At 46.5% G+C, this 22,102-nt stretch overlaps 2 protein-coding genes across 3 annotated transcripts in view; both read left to right on the top strand.

Moving 5' to 3' along the window:
• Positions 1–1,907, top strand: part of STYXL1 (serine/threonine/tyrosine interacting like 1) — a 31,826-nt gene extending 29,919 nt beyond the window's left edge. For both annotated transcript variants that reach the window (XM_069757283.1, XM_069757282.1), the window contains one exon: positions 833–1,907. In XM_069757283.1, coding sequence (XP_069613384.1) covers positions 833–964 — 132 coding nt within the window. In that variant the 3' untranslated portion in view covers positions 965–1,907. The remainder of the gene's footprint in view (positions 1–832) is intronic.
• A 12,439-nt stretch (positions 1,908–14,346) lies between these two features.
• The window catches only part of TMEM120A (transmembrane protein 120A), an 87,306-nt gene continuing 79,550 nt past the window's right edge, over positions 14,347–22,102 (top strand). Inside the window, exon 1 of the mRNA XM_069757280.1 lies at positions 14,347–14,738. Coding sequence (XP_069613381.1) covers positions 14,667–14,738 — 72 coding nt within the window. The 5' untranslated portion in view covers positions 14,347–14,666. The remainder of the gene's footprint in view (positions 14,739–22,102) is intronic.

The raw sequence follows: 22,102 nt of genomic DNA, 5'->3' as shown, positions 1-22,102 counted from the left end.
ACTGACACTCTGACCAAACTGTGATGGCAAAAACTGACACTCTGACCAAACTGTGGATTTCTATAATGGAGGGGTGCAGAAACACCGCAGAACTGCACAAAAGAAGTGACATGCACTTCTTTGAAATCTGCAGCGTTTCTGTGCGGATTTTTCTGCACCATGTGCACAACTTTTTTTTTTCACATTGATTTACATTGTACTGTAAATCACAGTGCAGTTCTGGAGCGTTTCTGCTGCAGAAAAATCTGCTGCAGTTCTGCACTAAATCTGCATCGTGTGCACATACCCTAATGGTAGAAACTGATACTCTGATGGCAAAAACTGACACTCTGACCAAACTTTGCTGAAATTCAGACTGTTTTGCATACGAGAGAAATCATTGACGCCTGAATGAGTGCTACCAGTCAGCTGCTGTTCTCTGCAGCACACTATGCACATATATACGCATACATACGTATACACACAACTTTGAGGCAGGCATCCTACACCGATTTTAATCTTGAGTAGTTTAGCTCCAAGTATAAAGTTTTCTTCCTCCCCATACATCCCAGTTTCCTTAAGGCCTTGCCGTTTCAGGACCTGCAGTATGGTACGGTTTTCCAGTACAATGATGGTCACACTAATGGAAAATATAACATATCCCCAAATTCCTATACCAGAAGAAATAAAACCACTCCAAACCCCAATGTGAACCTCGCCTAACCTGTTTCCAGTAGTGAATAATGTGTTTTTTTCATGCATTTGTATAGATCCAGATGGTGCCTTGAATGATATAGATGATAGAAAGTGACCCGCGCTTTCATCTAATATGACGTCCTGATATTTTTTCCAGGAAGCTTGGAATCATGTTCTAAAGTGCAAAACAAATATGAGGCCAAACAGAGGATTTGTCCAGCAGCTGTCCGAATGGGAGAAGATCACTCTAGGACAGCAGCTTACTGACGTATCCGATCCCAAGTTCTAACTGATCAGTTGTCGCAGGGATTGTTATTCTCCAAAGGATCTGTTTCTGTGGTGCCATTGGACAATCCACTGTACAGTTTACATGGAGATGCACATACATTGTGGAACAGGGAGGAAGACCAATGTGTAAATAGGATGGAACATAAAGCCCTTTATGCTTTTGAATTCTTAAAGGAGTTGGTCACTTTTTTATTTAACCCCTTAGCGACCGCCGATACGCCTTTTAACGGCGGCCGCTAAGGGTACTTAAACCACAGCGCCATTAATTAACGGCGCTGTGGAAAAAGTGAATAGCGCCCCCCAGAGTCGGATTTTCTCCGGGGTCTCGGCTGCCGGGGGTAGCCGAGACCCCAGAGAACATGATTCGGGTTTTTTTTAACCCACCCCGCATTTGCGATCGCCGGTAATTAACCGTTTACCGGCGATCGCAAAAAACAAACATACCGCAATCTCTTTTTAATTTCTCTATCCTCCGATGTGATCGCACATCGGAGGATAGAGAAAAGGGGTCCCAGGTAGCCCCCCAATACTTACCTATCTCCCCCGATGCTCCTCGTGGCTCCCGGTGGGCGCCGCCATCTTGGAAATGGCGGGCGCATGCGCAGTGCGCCCGCCGGCCCCGCGAGAATCTTTGGGGTCTCGGCTGCCGGGAGTAGCCGAGACCCCAAAGAGCATGATCGGGGGTCGGTTTTAGCAACCCCAGTTTTGCGATCGACGGTAATTAACTGTTTACCGGCGACCGCAAAAAAAAAAAAAGCTAAGTGTAATTCTCTGTCCTCTGATGTGATCGCACATCAGAGCACAGAGAAATAGGGGGATTCGGGGACCCTATCATACTCACCTGTGTCCCTGGATCCTCCTGCTGCTCCTCCTGGCCGCCGGCATCTTCTGGGCAAAAGAAAATGGCGGGCGCATGTGCAGTGCGCCCGCCATCTGTCTCCATCTGTTAGGGTTAGGGGTAGGGTTAGGGGTAGGGTTAGGGCTAGGGTTAGGGGTAGGGGTAGGGCTAGGGGTAGGGTTAGGGCTAAATTTAGGGTTAGGGTTGGGGCTAAATTTAGAGTTGGGGTTGGCGCTAAATTTAGGGTTAGGCTTCTTTCACACTTACGTCGGTACGGGGCCGTCGCAATGCATCGGCCCGACATACCGACGCACGTTGTGAAAATTGTGCACAACGTGGGCAGCGGATGTAGTTTTTCAACGCATCCGCTGCCCAATCTATGTCCTGGGGAGGAGGGGGCGGAGTTACGGCCACGCATGCGCGGTCAGAAATGGCGGATGCGACGTACAAAAAAACGTTACATTGAACTTTTTTTGTGCTGACGGTCCGCCAAAACACTGATCCAGTGCACTACGGACGCGACGTGTGGCCATCCGTCACGATCCGTCGGCAATACAAGTCTATGGGCAAAAAACGCATCCTGCGGGCACATTTGCAGGATTCGTTTCTTGTCCAAAATGACGGATTGCGATGGATGCCAAACGACGCAAGTGTGAAAGTAGCCTTAGGGTTAGGGTTGGGGCTAAAGTTAGGGTTAGAGTTGGGATTAGGGTTAGGGTTTGGATTAGGGTTGGTATTAGGGTTAGGGTTGGGATTAGGGTTAGGTTTGGGATTAGGGTTAAGGTTAGGGTTGTGATTAGGGGTGTATTGGGATTAGGGTTAGGTTTGAGGTTAGTGTTGAGATTAGGATTAGGGGTGTGTTGGATTTAGGGTTTTGATTAGGGTTATGGTTAGGGTTGACATTCGGGTTGTTTAGGGGTAAGGGTTGGGATTATCGTGTGGTGTTACACATTGCAAATCGCTACAGCGCACAAGCGACAACATGGCGATAGGTCTTAGGGGCGTGGACGCCTATGTCATCACTCTGCCCACGCCCCTTCATTGGCTGAAAAAAATGGCGCCAAGCGCGTCATACGAAACGCGACTTTGGCGCGAAAGTCGCGTACCGCATGGCCGACCCCACACAGGGATCGGGTTGGGTTTCATGAAACCCGACTTTTGAAAATGAACGATCCGTTTCGCTCAACCCTAATTATACCATTTATGTACTACCTCATTTTGCTATATATGCTTGTACTTTATCACCTGATTGGCTCTCGCCCAAAAAGTGGTTTACCCCGACATATGGGGTATTGGCGTATTCAGGAGAAATTGCATAACAAAATTTATGGTTACATTTCTGTTTTTACACTTGTGAAAATAAAAAAAATGGTTCTGAATTAAGATGTTTGCAAAAAAAAGTTAAATGTTCATTTTTTCCTTCCACATTGTTTCAGTTCCTGTGAAGCACGTAAAGGGTTAATAAACTTCTTGAATGTGGTTTTGAGAACCTTGAGGGGTGTAGTTTTTAGAATGGTGTCACACTTCATTATTTTCTATCATATAGACCCCTCAAAATGACTTCAAATGTGATGTGGTCCCTAAAAAAAAATGGTGTTGTAAAAATGAGAAATTGCTGGTCAACTTTTAACCCTTATAACTCCCTAACAAAAAAAAATTTTGTTTCCAAAATTGTGCTGATGTAAAGTAGACATGTGGGAAATGTTATTTATTAACTATTTTTCGTGACATATCTCTCTGATTTAAGGGCATAAAAATACAAAGTTTGAAAATTGCAAAATTTTAAACATTTTCGCCATATTTCCGTTTTTTTCATAAATAATCGCAAGTAATATCGAAGAAATGTTACCACTAACATGAAGTACAATATGTCACGAAAATACAATCTCAGAATCAGCGGGATCCATTGAAGCGTTCCAGAGTTATAACCTCATAAAGTGACAGTGGTCAGAATTGCAAAAATTGGTCCGGTCATTAAGTACCAAATTGACTCTGTCACTAAGGGGTTAAACAAAAGTTGGTGTTGTGAATTTTTGGCACTTACCGATTGGTACATAAGTATTACAGCTTCTTTGTCTCCTGCATCGCTGTCTGCTTGTTAGTGGCATCTTCCTGAGTCTTCACAGCTTTCCTGCAGTCAAAATGGCTAGTTATGGAGGATCATGTGACCAGTCCTGTCCTGTTTTGGATCAGACTTGCCAATTAAAATCAATGGAAGCTGTCATCAGGTTTTGCCACCTAATTTGAGATCCACATGATGTAGGGACTGAGATCAGAGTCTATGCTCCTACATTATGTTGCTCTCAGATGGGGTAGCAAAAACCTAGTGGCAGATTCCCTTTAACCCGTTCACAACCTGTGTCGTATAGTTACGTCAGGTCGCCTCCCCCTCTTTGATGCAGGCTCCGTTGCTCAGCCTGCATGTTTTCAGGCACATGCTGAACTGATCAGCTGTCATGTGCCCTAACAGCCATGGGTGGAATTGCAATCCACTCGCAGTTGTCAACATGTTAAATGCCGCTGTCAATCTCTGACAGCGGCATTTAACATGATCGCACCGGAAACGCATCATTAGCTCCTACCATCGGCGCCTGTCACATCATCATGATGCGTCGATGGGTTGGCATGACAACAGGTTGTTTGCAGGAGACTCCTGTGGTTGTCATTGCTGATCTGCTATGAGCTCCTCCCGTTCATAGCAGATGATCAATTCTGCAACACACAGCAGGGCTGAAGCTTTTTTGAAGCAGGTAAAATGTGTAAAAAATGTTTTTACAAATATTAAATTAAAAAAATATAATAGTTCAAATCAACCCCCTTTTTGCCCCATTCAAAAGAAAAAAGAAAAAAAAAATACCGCTTTCAGAAACGCCCGATCTACCAAAATATAAACAGAATTAATTTGATCGGTAAATGGCGTAACGAGAAAAAATTTAAAACACCAGAGTTATGGTTTTTTTTAGTTGTCACAACATTTCAATAAAATGCGATCAAAACATCTCAGAAAATGGGGCCCTTTTTTTAAATTTTGGACAAAACTTGGATTTTTTTTAGCCACTTAAATAAAAAACCTGTACATGTTTGGTATCTGCAAACTCGTAATGACCTAGAGAATCAGAACTGCAGGTCAGTTTTAGTGAACGTGGTATTAAAAAAAATTGCGTAATTGCACTTTTTATTTTTTTGCAATTTCACTGAGCAGCGTGTGGTACCGCTGAATAATGCCTCCTGGTGAACTCATATGACCTGAATGACGTCACTGTAAGCGTTGAGAAAGTTCTCATGCTTAGGGTGCCGACACAAAAGGTCCTGGGACTTCAAAGCCAATTAACTTACTTCACCTGACGTCAGCGCGAGCTCGCTGGGAAAATTTGTAACAGCGCTTGCGCTGATGTCAGGTGAAGTACCGTAAGTTAATTGGCTGTGAACTCCTAGGACCTTTCTGATGGCACTGCGACCAGGAGAACTTTCTCACGCTCGCGGTGACATTAGTCGGGTCATACGAGGTCACCGCGAGACACTGAGCTGTGGTATCACACGCTGCTCAATGTCTCTGTTGGACGGAAAACTGCATAGTTGCTGCATGCAATAACACAGCTAAAAAATAGGGTGCACTACATGATTGAACATGAATTGTATGAAGAAAAAAGGGTGTTGCACAATGCATGGAAGGAGAATATGGCAAGGGAAGAAGAAAAGACCAATGCATGAAATTGTGCACACCTAAATAAGGAACAATAGCAAATATACTTTATTGATGACAAAAAACTCACAATAGTTAAAAACATTTAAAAAACAAGAGACAACAATGCCAAATCCCTGGTGCCAATCTGATCCATATGGATATCAGTATACACTGCTCAAAAAAATAAAGGGAGCACTAAAATACCACATCCTAGAATGAAATATTTCAGTTGCAAATCTTTATTCATTGCATAGTGGAATGTGTTGAGAACAATAAAACCTAAAAATGATCAATGTAAATCAAAATGAATATCCCATGGAGGTCTGGATTTGGAATGATACTCAAAATCAAAGTGGAAAATCAAATTACAGGCTGATCCAACTTCAGTGGAAATGCCTCAAGACAAGGAAATGATGTTCAGTTGTGTGTGTGTGTGTTGCCTCCATGTGCCTGTATGACCTCCCTACAATGCTTGGGCATGCTCCTCATGAGGCGGCGGATGGTCTCCTGAGGGATCTCCTCCCAGACCTCAACTAAAGCATCCACCAACTCCTGGACAGTCTGTGGTGCAATGTGAAGTTGGTGGATGGTGCGAGACATGATGTCCCAGATGTGTTCAATTGGATTCAGGTCTGGGGAATGGACGGGCCAGTCCACAGCTTCAATGCCTTCATCTTACAGGAACTGCTGACATACTCCAGCCACATGAGGTCTGGCATTGTCCTGCATTAGGAGGAACCCAGGGCCAATCGCACCAGCATATGGTCTCACAAGGGGTCTAAGGATCTCATCTCGGTACCTAATGGCAGTCAGACTACCTCTGGCGAGCACATGGAGGGCTGTGTGGCCCTCCAAAGAAATTAACTACTATTACTGACCTACTGCCAAACCGGTCATGCTGAAGGATGTTGCAGGCAGCAGATCACTCTCCACGGCATCTCCAGATTCTATCACGTCTGTCAGATGTGCTCAGTGTGAACCTGCTTTCGTCTGTGAAGAGCACTGGGCGCCAGTGGTGAATTTGCCAATCCTGGTGTTCTGTGGCAAATGCCAAGCATCCTGTACGGTGTTGGGCTGTGAGCACAACCCCATATGTGGACGTCGGGCACTCAGACCATCCTCATAGAGTCGGATTCTAACCGTTTGTGCAGACACATGCTCATTTGTGGCCTGCTGGAGGTCATTTTGCAGGGCTCTGGCAGCGCTCCTCCTGTTCCTCCTTGCACAAAGGCTGAGGTAGCAGTCCTGCTGCTGGGTTGTTGCCCTCCTACGGCCCCCTCCACGTCTCCTGGTGTACTGGCCTGTCTCCTGGTAGCACCTCCAGCCTCTGGACATTACGCTGTCAGACACAGCAAACCTTCTTGCCATAGCTCACATTGATGTGTCATCCTGGATGAGCTGCACTGCCTGAGCCACTTGTGTGGGTTGTAGAGTCTGTCTCATGCTACCACAAGTGTGAAAGCACAACCAACATTCAAAAATGACCAAAACATCAGCCAGAAAGCATTGGTACTGAGACGTGGTCTGTGGTCCCCACCTGCAGAACCACCCCTTTATTGAGTGTGTTTTGATAATTGCCAATAATTTCCATCTGTTGTCTATTCCATTTGCACAACAGCATGTGAAATAGATTTTTAAACAGTGTTGCTTCCTAAGTGGACAGTTTGATTTCACAGAAGTTTGATTTACTTGGAGTTATATTCTGTTGTTTAAGTGTTCCCTTTATTTTTTTGAGCAGTGTATATAATGACAACAATGCTGGTAAATAAGGTCAAAACCCCCAAATATCTACACTAGAGAATATGGAACTGTCCATGATATTACAGCATGTGCAATAGATAAAATGATACCAACAGGAATCATGCAATAATCACAATAACATATAAGTGACAGAGAATGGGGTCCCCAAAACTGGTAAGAAAACACATGCGGATGGTTGGGCCCAACAATTAGAAGACAATAATTATGAGCATATTAAACTGGATATGAAGAAAGCCCAAACAATGGTGTATGAATATGTAGCAGTATGTATGTGCATGTAAAGTAGAAGCCATCGGAGGGTAACAAAATAAAGTCCCTGGGCTGTGTTGTCCTATAGGTAAAGAATAGGCTGATAAAAGGCAAATGAGATAAAAATCATGTTATAGCAGCAGTAAGTGCAGTTGGGATGATCAGAATAAATCACCATATAGGGCAGTCAGGGCAGAACGTCAGGAATAGCCATAGTAAGAATAAGCAGTCCCAGGACCAAAAGAATGTGGAAAGCCCCACGTGTATCGCTGCAAATGCAGCTTCGTCAGGGGAAGTGTGCAGAGTGAGGGTTAGTCAAAGGTTATATAGAGAAATTAACAAGCATAATGGTTTACTGGTGTGTTTCTGGGCAGCTGCACATTTCTGGGCACTGGCACAGCCAAACCAGTTGGTAATGATGCTCCGTCCGGGACCGGTGCATGCGCACAAGAGAAAAGTGCCGAACATAGTCACAATGGCCGATGGAAAGTAGCAACCAATGTTGGTATGTAGGCTGGGTTGGCGCATGCGCAAGTAGAAGGGAGGCCAAGCAAGAGAACGGCAGCATGAAGAAGTGAGCGACTGCCGGTGACTTGCCAGCCAGGTCAATACATGCGTGAAATGGTTTGTAAAGCTTGGAGCCCCTACGGAAAATAAAAAGAGGGCTGAGCAAATATGAATATGTACATCGCTCAGGTCTGAGACCACAGACAGCATGAGAGGTATCAAAGCTCCAAAAGGAGAGGATATGAAATTCAATAGTGAGGGTTGAGACCCTACCCAATATATAAGTATCAAAAGTGATCAAAAATAGTTCCCATGTGAGTTTGAGTAGTTAAAAGGGTAAACTGGTATGGAGGCTGTGAAGATTATACAAGTCATACGCATGATAGAGCGCCTCAATTTGTGTAGCAGTGTCACGCTGCTGCAATGCAGGTATGTGCCGTTTCCACTAGAGGGCAGTAGAGTGGAAGCAGGACTGCACACAGAGCTGGCCTGCAGTGCAGCAGTTAGGCTACCACAGGTGACAGCAGAATAGTCAAACTAGCCTGGTCAAATCCTAGACTGTAGCGCAGCACCAAAGGAATAAGCAAACTCACGGTCAGAGACAAGCCAGGGAGTGAGTAACGGTCAGGAGTGGATTAACCAAAAGACAGAAGCAGGTCAGGATACAAGCCAAGTCAAAACCAGAGAGTCAGCATACTGAAGGGAAGCACGGAGTCAAGACGAGAATAGGGGAAAACAGAGACATGGGTTCAGACAGCAACGCAGCAGGAAAAATCAGAGCAATCAGAGTCAGCTACAGCAGCACTAGGAAAAAACTATAACTGACATCGCCTGCAGGAAGCAGCACCGATAAATAGCAAACCTAAACCCAAATAGAGGCTGAGAAAGGTTAACTCTTGACATGACCAGACCGGGAAAAAGGGAACACAGGACTCAAAACCTGATCTGGATCATGACAGCAGAAGCTCCAAGCAAACTTACTAAAGCGCAAAAAATAAGAAAAAGCTTAATACGAGGGAAAGTTATATATATGTAAAAATATTTATTATAATCAGTAAGATAGAGAAGAGGTAAATGTACTATAATACAGAGGACAACCTTGTATGGTGATTGTGAGGCGTACACGAGTGAGGGGTAAAGACATAAACAACCACATGGAAACCAGAATTTACAAAAAGTGGAGTACATACAAAAAACAAAGTACCGTAGGTTAGAAAACTGATTTTATCTCGATTATGAATAAAAGAGAAGGGTATTTTTAATCGGATTGCAATCGTCCAATTTCATTGCAAAAGGGGATGAGCCCTTAGGGTATGTGCGCACTGATTTTTTTTTTTAAAGACTTTCAAAACGATGAGATTTTTAGAGGAAATCACTTAAGGAAATGCTCCTTTTTCAGATGTTTTTTATTTGATGAAGCGGTTTTAAAGTTTTTTTTTAAAATACTCAGTGTTAGGAGTCGAGTTTCCTCTGCTGCACAGGAGGAATCTCGATCCGTGTCTGCTGCGGTCTCCCATTCTGCATCGGCCGCAGTGGGGTCTGCTCAGCGGAGGCGTCGCTCCCAGCGTCTTGCTGGGACTGATTCTGTGCAGAGGGTTACTACTGCCTTTTCTGGCTCTCCTGTTGTACCCTGCACTGATCTGCGGCGAGCAGGCTTCTCTGGGACTAAGTCCTTATTTTCACACACTGAGCATGCCCAGGGCAAGATCTCCCGTTGGAGATCGAGGGTCACATGCTCAGGTACTGCAGCACATTCCATTGGTCCTCCAGGAAGGTCCTGAAAGGGCAAAACTTCGGTAGCAGCTTCCTGTGCAACTATATAAACTGCGCATGACCGCACGGCCATGCGCTAGTATTGTCTTGAAAATATGTGTGTGTGTGTAGATGGATGTATGTCGAAGGATGAAAGCTCCTAAATATCCCTCCCTAGTGTTGTTGACTGTTTGCGGATGATGGTAGCTATCTAGCACCCGACTAGCCATCAGCACAAAACACACATAACAGCGTCTAGTTGCTGTGATCGCCTGTACGTGCGCTTTCCTTACCCAAGCCTGGGTGGTTAGCGGCGTCCGTTTGTGCGGCACCGCATGCACACTCGTGCCTTTATATATTATTGTTTCTGTCTCTCTGACACCCCAGTTGTGGTGTCGAGCGCATGAGGTCTTTGAACTCAAATCCTTTGTCTTGGGATTGTGTTCAGAGACTTGTTGCTTGCGCTCTATGTGCGGTACCGCGGCCCTGTGACGCAACAGGGTTCGCTTCCTTCACACAGGGTGAAGTTAACCCATGTGTGTATACTTATTGTACCGCCATATCGTCTGTCTCTACTAGCAGCAGGGTTTTCACCTGCACGGTGGACCTCGGGCTGCGAACGCACCTAATACCATAACATCTGATTCTTGGTGCGTTCCGCCAGTCCTTAACACTCAGTTAGCCATTAATAGGTATCAACCACCGAGGACTCTCAATCTTCTATATAATTGTCTAAGGGTCACTTCCGTCTGTCCTTCTTTCTTTCTGTCACGGTTATTCATTCGCTGATTGGTCTCGCCAGCTGCCTGTCATGGCTGCCGGGACCAATCAGCGACGGGCACAGTCCAGAAGAAAATGGCAGCTCCTTACTCCCTGCAGTCAGTGGCCGGCGCCCGCTCCATACTCCCCTCCGGTCACTGCTAACACGGGGTTAATGCCGGCGGTAACGGACAGCGTTATGCCGCGGGTAACGCACTCCGTTACCGCCGCTTTTAAGCCTGTGTGTCCCCAACCTTTTACTATTGATGCTGCCTATGCGGCATCAATAGTAAAAAAAAGTAATGTTAAAAATAGTTAAAAAACAAAAAACCTGCTATACTCACCCTCCGATGTCCGCTTGCGCCTGCCGCCATCTTCCTTTCCCAGCGATGCATTGCGAAATTACCCAGAAGACCTAGCGGTCTCGCGAGACCGCTAAGTCATCTGGGTAATTTTGCAATGCATCCTGGGAACGCAAGATGGCGGCAGCCACGCACCCATCGGCACAGCGCCGTTGGATCCCAGGAGGCGGAGAGACGGGACACTGAGGAGCAGCGACCAGAATGGTGAGTATGTTAAACTACAAGGGGCCCTCGGATCGTTAGGTGAGTATGTTTATTTTTTAACCTGTGACATATGTGGCTGGGTAATATACTACATAGCTGGGCAATATACTATGTCGCTGGCCAATATACTACGTCACTGGGCAATATACTACGTGGCTCTGTGCTGTATACTACGTCGCTGTGCAATATACTACGTGGCTGTGTAATATACTATGTGGCTGTGTTATATACTACGTGGCTGTGCTATATACTATGTGGACTGTGTTATATACTACATGGGCAGTGTTATATGCTACGTGGCTGTGTTATATACATGGCTGTGTTATATACTACATGGCTGTGCTACATACTACGTGGGCTGTGCTATATACTACGTGGATGTGCAATATTCTACGTGGCTGTGTTATATACTACGTGGGCTGTGCTATATACTACGTGGGCTGTGTTATATACTACATGGGCAGTGTTATATGCTACGTGGCTGTGTTATATACTACATGGCTGTGTTATATACTACATGGCTGTGCTACATACTACGTGGGCTGTGCTATATACTACGTGGATGTGCAATATTCTACGTGGCTGTGTTATATACTACGTGGATGTGCAATATACTATGTGGCTGTGCAATATACTACGTGACTGTGTTATATACTATTTGGCTGTGTTATATACTACGTGGCTGTGCTATATACTACATGGGCTGTGTTATATGCTATGTGGCTGTGTTATATGCTGCGTGGCTGTGCTATATGCTACGTGGGCTGTGTTATATACTATGTGGGCTGTGTTATATGCTACGTGGCTGTGTTATATACTACGTGGGCTGTTATATGCTACGTGGCTGTGCTATATGCTACGCGGGCTGTGTTAAACTACGTGGGCTGTTATATGCTACGTGGCTGTGCTATATGCTATGTGGGCTGTGTTATATACTATGTGGGCTGTTATATGCTACGTGGCTATTATATACTATGTGGCTGTTATAAGCTACGTGGGCTGTGAAATATACTACATGGCTGTGTTATATGCTACGTGGCTGTGTTATATACTACGTGGGCTGTTATGTTATGTGGGCTGTGCTATATGCTATATAGGCTGTATTAAATGCTACGTGGCTGTGCTATATGCTACGTGTGCTGTTATATACTACGTGGGCTGTGTTATATACATGGGCTGTGCCATATACTACGTGGCTGTGCTATATATTACGTGGCTGTTATATACTTCGTGGCTGTGCTATATACTATGTGGGCTGTGTTATATGCTACGTCGGCTGTGCAATATACTACGTGGCTGTGTTATATGCTACGTGGCTGTGCTATATGCTATGTGGGCTGTGTTATATACTACGCAGGCTGTGTTATAGGCTACGTGGCTGTGTTATATGCTACATGGACTGTGTTATATGCTACGTGGCTGTGCTATATCTGTGCATCATGAATCGTGGTATGTGTTAAAGGGGGGGCCCATAAGACTCTTTCGCCCAGGTCCCTCAAAAACCTGGAGCCGGCACTGGCTTCACTGATTGGTCGTGCCCGGCCAGACGCGACCAATCAGCGACAGGCGCAGTCCGGCCGTGAATTGGCGCGGGATTAGAACCACGCTTCGCTGATTGGTCGCGCCCGGCCAGCCGAATCCTGTGTATTCATTGCATTATTCTTAAATCTTCATAAATAAACTACATACAGATTCTAGAATACCCGATGCGTTAGAATCGGGCCACCATCTAGTAAACACGTATATGTGTTATTTGCCTGAAGATTTTCTGCATCACATTCAAGTCTTTATGGAGAATGTACAAAATAAGCAAATATTTACAGCAAGAGACATGTTGAAGATTTCAAAAAAGAACCGCAGGTCAGTGTCTGCAGCGTGCAGAGATCCTGGAGTTGTGACCTCATTTATGGGGAAAGCAGTCACTGATATTGCACTACAAGGCTGTGTTCACACACAGAGGTCATGCTGCGGGTTTGTCCCACAACAGCCCTGTGCAGGTGAGGTCTTTTTATCATTTATCTGCACAGTCACTTTATCATCCATTTCCCTGCAAGATCAGATGATTTTGCGAGGGCTCCGTAAAAAGACCGCGACGACGCAGGACTGTTGTGGATTAAAGCCGCAGCATGTGAACTCAGCCTCAAAGGGAATCTGTCACCCAGTTTTTGCTACCTCATCTGAGGGGAGCACGATGTAGAGGAGACCCTGAGTACAGCGGTGTATCGCTTAGTTTACTGGGTGCAGCTGTTGTGGCACAGAGTTTGTAGATGTAGCAGAGCTCAGAAAGCTAACCATGCCCACATCACAGATCTCTCTGTACAAAGTGAGCTGCTTATAAGAGGGGTCTGGTCAGACCAGGGCTCACGTGAGCTGTAGTCCAGTGGTAATTTCCTGGTGCTAAGACATTGAAAAGGATAGCTGGATCTTTGTATATGGAAAAAAAAGTACCTAAGCGCTACCGTCTTGTTGCTGGCACAGACCGCTCCTGCTGGCGATTCAGCTGCCGTCAGCAGTCCCGCCTGTCCATAGGGCAGAGTGGAAACAAGTCGCCGCTGTGTCTGCAGAACAGGGAAGAATGGCGTGGAGCACAACAGGCAGGTAAGCTGCATCTCTTTACCCCTTAGTGCTTAGGCACTTTTTTTTTTTTTTTTTACAAAGTCCCGGATACTTCCTAAGGCTACGTTCACATTTGCGGTGCGTCGGGCGCAACCGCGGCGAAGCATGCACCATGCGCCCCTATATTTAACATGGGGGGCGCATGGACATGCGTTGTGTTGCGTTTTGTGACGCATGCGTTTTTTGGGCGCAAGCGTCAGGGCACAGAGGACTCAGCAAGTTGCATTTGTTTGCGCTATAAAAATGAACGCATGCATCACAAAACGCTGCGTTTTGCATGCGTTTTTGCGTGCGTTGTGTCGCCGACGCAGCACACAACAACGCAAATGTGAACGTAGCCTTATAGACAGCAGCACACAGACTAATTAGTGACACATCTCTGAAATCCGTGTCTCAGCTTCTTCCTTGTGCTGCCCTCAGATTACACAGCAAAAACCTGCTGACAGATTCCCTTTATCCAGATGTGGCATAAGGGTCAAGAAATGGAGCTTAACATCTGCATTCAGTTTTGCAGCATGTTCACATAATACGGTTTATTTTCAGCGTAAACATAAAGCCCAGAACTGGAGAACACAATGCAGTATTAAGGGGTTACACATAGGAATCAGCACGATAGGGACTATCCTGAAACCCCCCTCATTCCCCGGCAGGAGGCAGCAGAGCGGGTGTGCGGCCCATATAGAAGCCCTATAGCTCCTCATCTGCTGCTCCCGCCTCATGGTGGCTCTGAGGACAGCTCTGGGCTGGCCGCGTCTATCCGGGGCACACACACGGCGGGAAGTGCGCTCCCTCCTCCTCTCACGGGCGGCCTCTGCCCTCCATCACGTCACGTGACATGCAAGGCCTCCTCCACCAGCGCCCGATTGGCTGAGAACTAGGAGGCGTGACCGACCTTGTTACTGGTTCCAAATACTAATCAGGAAGTGGCGCTGGGGCCACACACAAGAGGCGACTGTGTGCTGAGGGCAACATGGCGTCCTCGGCTCTGCCAGACTGTGTGCGGGAGTGGGAAGAGCTGCAGCAGCACTACAATGAGACCCAGGTGGGTGTGACGCCTCCTGCCACCGCGGCGAGCGGTCCCCGTGCGGTGTGACACATGCCCCGCCCCCCCGGTGTGGTGATTGGCGGAGCTGGGAGAGTACATCTGCTGAGGCTGTCCCCATGGTAACAGCTTGCTCCGAGGTCCAGCTCGATTGATCCGTGTTGCTTTGTGGCTGTCGTGCTACAGATGTCAGTCATTGTAGAGACGCATGCAGTGTATGTCAGTGTACCCGGATGTGGCCGGCCCGGGGCCCCAGAGGCCATTGCACGGTCCATATAGTGCAGCTAGCTGTCAGTCTCCATGTCACAGTGTGAGTGAACCTTGGGCTCAGATAGGAATAGCTGTCAATCAGTCATTTAGAGTCAGGGGCGGTTTTAGAAAATGTGTGGCCCCTAACACAAACTAAAAGTGGGGCCCGGATGCTAAAATATTTCACACAGACACTTTTATTGTGCCAGCTGGTGTCATCCCCTTACGAGGGCCTCTTTACCCGTGCAATGATGGGGTAGAACGCTCGGCTTGCTCTGTCACTATACATGTCACGTTATCGGCAGCACAACTCCGGTTCACACAATGCGGCGTGCTGCCGAGAACAATAATTTTATTAAACTATATTAAAAACCGAGACTGATATTACTGCCACACTGTGACCGTGTAGTGGTAGACAGGCTCAGACTGGCCGACAGGAGAACAGGGGAATCCTCCGGTGGGCCCCTCTGCAAGAGTGGACCACCATCCTCTTATGAGCAGTACATGGCACGATATACTTGCATACTATGTACAGACACGGCCAGCACCTTATTCATTTAGCAATCTACCCAGTTCATTGTTATATAAATTTGTGATTGATGATAATGACACATTTGCATGTAGCAGAAAAGTGGGGCCCTGGTGTTGGTTACTGGTGGGCCTTGGCACCCAAGTTCAAAACTAGTGGTAGATACCCGTTTAAAGAGAATACCGTGCAGCTATAGATGGTGACTTGCAGGTGACATTCTTTCTCATGGAGTCATTCACTTCTCCCATGTCTTTCTATCTGGCTCAGACCCACATAACTTCTCCAGCAACCACTCACCTGTAGAGTTTACAATCAAGACTTTTGAGTTCACACATTCCCAGCACCGTCTCCATGCACTCGCCACCTACATGAATTCCCCTTTCTGCTGATACCTCAGTGCTGAGCCACTGTTGCATGTGGTATTGTCAGGGCTGCCACTAGGAATTTCAGGGCCCCATACTGGCAACATTTTTGGGGCCACCTTGAGACTACGCCCAGGCTCCAACCCTCAAACTGTCCACAGTCCCACCACTCTCTCTTGGAAAAACTCCACTTCTCATCAATCACACATTAACAGGTCCCATCACCAGATCACACATATAGCCAACAGCTTTTGTTTTGGCCAAAAGATTTTTTTAAGCTGCCACCACGACAAGGTAGACTCTTTTGGTCGAGCCCTACTCTACTCTATCCCATTAATCTTTTGTTTAAATATGCAATACAATTTTGGTATATCTTTATTTTTCAATTTTTAAAATGACCAATAGTATCACATACAAAGGACAAATACCACCACACCATGACCAGACACCATATTACCACCACGTAGTGACCTATTATACCACATACAAGGAACAAATACCGCCACACCATGTCGAGACCACGTATTATCACCACAGTGACTGAATAATACCACATTCAAGGAACAAATACCACCACCCCATGTCCAAACCACATATTACCACCACATTGTGACCAAATAATAGCACATACAAGGAATAAATACCACCACACCATGACCAGACCACATATTACCACCACATACTGACCAAATAATAGCACATACAAGGAACACATACCGCCACACCATGGCCGGATAACCTTACCACCACATAGTGAGTAAATACTACAATACTGATCATTAATAGAAAAAAACAATACTAATATCACCATAAGTGCCCTTATACACAGGAGATCTGTACTTAGTATGCAGTGTCTGTGTACAGCTAATACAGTGATTACCGGTGACATTATACACAGGAGCTCTGTACAGAGTATACAGTGTATAGTGCCAGTGTACAGGTAACACATTGACTAACCAGTGACGACTCTGGGTGAAGTCCTTCATGTTTGCTTTTCATCTTCATCCAGCACAGACAGCCATAACTTCTCCAAGTCAGGGCTCGTCTGCAGGAAATACCAGTTATCTAAAGCTCCGCTTGCAGAACACATTACTTAATTTTTTCCCAACTTCTACACTACACCAGATGAGGAAAAAAAAGGCGACCTAGTGCCGCTCTGCACAGTAACAGGACCACTCCCCATTTAAAACAATATCCTCAAAAAATAAAATGCATGACTGCAGTAATGATATCCCTTAATTAGCCCTTATGATAATAAAATCCCCCATACTGGCCCCCGTGTGTCTCATTCCTGGCTCCAGCCATATGTTCTCCCATTCTGGCCCCATATGTTCTCCCATCCTGCCCTCATCAGTATCCATTCTGCCGCATGTTATGTCCCGTGATCCTACTCTATCTGTCCCATGATCCTGCCCCCTCTGTTTCCATTGTATCCAACCTGCCCCACGTCTCCATCCTGCCCCATGATCCTGCACCATGTGTTTCCATACTGCCCCATGATCCTGCCCCATCTGTCTCCATCGTGCCCCATGATCCTGCCCCATCTGTCTCCATCGTGCCCCATGATCCTGCCCCATCTGTCTCCATCCTGCCCCATGGTCCTGCCCCATGTGTATCCATTCTTGCCCCTTGCGTCTCCATTCTTGCCTCCTGCCGCTTTCAATAAAAATAAAAAAACCTTTCTCCTTACCTGACGAAGCTCCTGCGGCGAAGTTCCCTCCATGCAGTTCAAGCTCGCACTCGCCGGCGAATGGCAATGACATCATACGCTGGCAATGTGCGCGCTGACGTCAGCTACCTGCCTCCGATTGGCTGAGCCCGCACGGCAATAGTGTTTAACTGAACCTGCGTCTCGGGCGCAGGTTCAGTTTCTGCATTGGTAGAATCCTGCCGCTGGGGCCTGATGCTGGTCCCCTCTGGTCATCAAGCCCCATACGCCAGTTAGGGCAGTAATGCCGTGATGGCGGCCCTGGGTATTGTAACAATACTCCTCTTAGCGCCCTACATAATATTGTTCACCACTGTGCCCCTCACATAGTAAAATGCCCCCTTTGTGACCAATAGATGGTAAAATTGCCTTTTAGAAAATATTAAAGCCCTATGTAAGTGCCCTAAAAGGTAAGTGTGCACATTTTGCCCCTAGAAAGTAATAATGCACGCCCCTCTGACATTTATAATACCCGGAGTACCCCTATACTATGATGTTGCCTCTTAAGAGCCCACATTTAATATTTTGAGCGTCCCTTAAAGAGTAATAATGTTCACTAATTACCCAGCAACTCTTATATATAGTATGGAGCCTCCACTGCCCACTACACAAGTATATAGTGCCCCCGACAGCCTACTTTGCATAGAATAATGGCCTCCTATAAGGTAGAGTATAGAGCCCAATATACAATATTGGGTTTCCACAGCATGCTATATACAGTATAGGGTCCCCAAATTCTTCTAAATGTAATGACTTAATTCCTATCTCCTCACCTATTCCTGAGTCCCCCTGCCCAGTGTCCGAGTGCAGGTGAAACGACCCCGTGACGTCATCACTGCACCAGGACGCTGACGACCTATGGTTCTTTGCAGCGTTCTGTAGGCTGACATAAAGGAGAGAGGTAATGCAGGGACAACATGTCTTCCTGCTGTACCCCAGAGTTTAACTATATCGGTGTGCTGTATAATTGTATGTGGCGGTCACACCGAGAGAGCCCCTCCATGTGTGTGGGCCCGAAGAAACCACCACCTCTGCTCCACTACTGCTCCGACCCACTTTTGGCCCACTCCCTGTCTGCCCTAAGACAACAGATGTAGCCCTGGTGGATGCTGTTACTCTATTTTACTTCTGGCACAATACTAGGCATATGTTCCCAAGATGGCACACACTGATCAGAAGAATATAGAACAGTGTGCCATGATGTACCCGTAGCACTCCTGCACTGCCACTTTTCTGCACGGAAAAAGAGTAACCGTACTTTTAAGTGTGTCAATGCAATACCATGCCAGCAAGGGGAGCGTTCCAGGTGCCCCATATTACTCTTGCTTAAAGACAAAGCTCATGGCTCCAGGTTACACACCCCACAGGCAGGACGCCTACGCAACAATGGCCGCCACACAGCACCAACACCGAGTGAAAGGAGCTAGAGAAATCTTGCCATATACTTGTCACACAAAAAGCGGAGAACAAAATAGGTAGTACCCCGATCCAGTCTCCTGCTAATTTGAAAATATGTCTGCCAAATTATAGAGATGTTGGTACCTAGTATAATACACACAAAAAAGAGGGGGCAGTATGCTATAACTGTAGAAAAATACATTGATGGCACATGTAATACTTCTTTCTACACCTGTATATAATTTGCAGTTGTCTCTGAGCTGCGGGAAGAAACTAGGTACTTTGCCGTCTGGCATACACTGCACAGCACACAGAGATGGATTCCTGCTCTTCATTACTTTTTTAGCAGACAGAGACAAGCAACAGCAACATGGAGGGAATTATGGAGCAGAGAGGAGTTGCTCTGGGTTGAGGTAAAAGACTTAGGGTACGTGTCCACGTTCAGGATGGCCGGCGGTTTTGACGGAGCGGCAAACTCGCTCCGCCCAATGCTCCGCCCCCTTCTGGAGATGCGATGATGCCGGATGTGTTCATTGCACACATCCGGAATCATCGCACCCCACACATAGGGCCCTGTGTTATACTTTGCGGCGGTGCAGCGTCACCGCAAGGTAAACGGACATGCTGTGATCTAAAAAGACGCACCGCATGTCCAGAATCGCAGGGCCGCCGGATGCGTGTTATCACGCATAGTGGAGAAGGGATTTCATGAAATCCCCTCCACTATGCTGTAACATCTGGACGCTGCGTCTCTATGCAGCGTCAAACACGCAGCGTTTCCTGAACGTGGAAACATACCCTAAGAAAGCTCACTTCATTCTTTCTCCATTTGCCTGTTTCCTCTCCCTGCTCCGCACTCTTCCTCCCCATTCCTCTTCTTAGGCTATAATGGGCAGTGTCACAATACACCATAGTGATGAGCCTGCAGTCCACATAATAGATTTGAGCTGTTTTTTTTTTTTTCAGAGTGAATGACAAGTTCAGGAGGCAAGGCAGAGTGGAAGAAATGGCCACTTATTGGGGAGGAAGGAGGCTGACTTCTCTGATATGATATAGCATAAAGCTTTACTTATATTTGTCTGTACAATTGATTTATGTCAAGTTTTTGGAAAGTACAGTTCCATTTTAAATACAATATGCAATGGAAATGAAACTCTTCAATGTAAGAAACCAGCACCTAGCGGCATAAAGACTCCAGTGCAATACCTTTACTGCAGATCAGCCACGTGGTGATAATCACCAGAATAGATAAACTATCACTGATGGCGATCACCAGCTAGCTGTGTCAGAAGGATGACAGCGATATCTTTGAACTTTGTTACAGTTGAGATGTAGAAATTGAGGAAGATACTGTAGGGCAAGGGGTATGTTGTACCATGAAAGCCATCTATAATATAACGCTGGGAGCGTCACTCTGTCCGAAGCCTTTATAGACTGCGCAAGCGCCGGTGCAGTCTGGACCCCACAGAGTGACGCTCCCAGGAGATCGCGGTATGCGTAACACTGAATGCACACCGCGATCTCCAACGGAGGAGCAGGGATGTGCCAGGAGGTTGAGTATAAGCTATATTCACCTGTCCCGTTCCAGGGCTGTCCGCCGCTCTGTCCTCCGGGTCCTCTGCCTGTGACGTTCACAGTTCAGAGGGCGCGATGACGTGCTTAATGCGCGCCGCCCTCTGACTGAACAGTCACAGCTAGAGGACCCGGAAGAAGCGGCACGCAGCGCTGGGTCAGGTGAAGATAGCAAGTGTCGGGGCCTGAGCTAGCGGCGACTCCAGCACCTGACCCCCACAGCGCGCCGGTGTCACCGCCTGCTCAGGCCCCCCAGCACTTGGCGCCCAGCGACGATAGGTGAGTATGTTGTTTTTTTTTGTTGTTTTTTTTTATATATCGCAACAGCATACGGGGCATACAATACAATGGAGCATCTTATGGGGGCCATCAACATTTATGGAGCAGTATTCGGGGCATACAATACAATGGAGCATCTCATGGGGGCCATCAACATTTATGGAGCAGTATACGGGGCATACAATACAATGGAGCATCTTATGGGGGCCATCAACATTTATGGAGCAGTATACGGGGCATACAATACAATGGAGCATCTTATGGGGCCATCAACATTTATGGAGCAGTATACGGGGCATACAATACAATGGAGCATCTTATGGGGGCCATCAACATTTATGGAGCAGTAAACGGGGCATACAATACAATGGAGCATCTTATAGGGGCCATCAACATTTATGGAGCAGTATATGGGGCATACAATACAATGGAGCATCTTATGGGGGCCATCAACATTTATGGAGCAGTATACGGGGCATATACTATGGAGCATCTTATGGGGGCCATCAACCATAATGGAGCAGCATACGGGGCATATACTATGGAGCATCTTATGGGGGCCATCAACCTTTATGGAGCAGCGTATGGGGCATATGGATGGGAGCAGCAAATTACAGAACGGTGGCGCAGGATGGGAGCAGCACATGACAGGATGGGGGCGCAGGATATATATATATATATATATATATATATATATATATATATATATATATATATATATATATATATATATATATATATATTCTCTATCTTACCTCTTGTCAATGTCCATTACCTATTACGAGATCACCGATGAGGGTAGCTGGTGGGTTAGACCAGGGGTGGGGAATCTGTTTTCTGCCAAGGGCCATTTGGATATTTATACCATCCTTCGGGGGCCGTAAAAACTCTGCGCCCATAAAGTACATCCTGACTCTGGCACTGGTGTCAGGACGTAATCTTTCATTGCATGCCCTTCAATGTTCAGTAGTGAACACTGCGTGTGTGTGCTAGCAGAGCAAGAAGAAACTAGCTTGTGGCAATCAAAATACACCTCCCTGCCCAAGAATGCGGTCCCTGAGAATCTGCTCCGGGGCCTGATAAAAGGTCATCGAGGGCCATAAATGGCCCTGGGGCCTGAGGTACCCCACCCCTGGGTTAGAGAGAGATAGATGAGGATCCTGATAATAGCTAATGGTGTGAAGCAGGCAACTTAATTTTGTATGTGCTAAAAAATGGGAGACAAACAGCCTCACTAGCGTAACTCATAGCTGCTACATAGGGCAAT

Source organism: Ranitomeya imitator, chromosome 3, assembly GCF_032444005.1.
Source record: "Ranitomeya imitator isolate aRanImi1 chromosome 3, aRanImi1.pri, whole genome shotgun sequence".
Taxonomy (NCBI): domain Eukaryota; kingdom Metazoa; phylum Chordata; class Amphibia; order Anura; family Dendrobatidae; genus Ranitomeya; species Ranitomeya imitator.
Note: the sequence above shows the minus strand (reverse complement) of the source record. Positions and strands in the feature narration are given on the sequence as shown.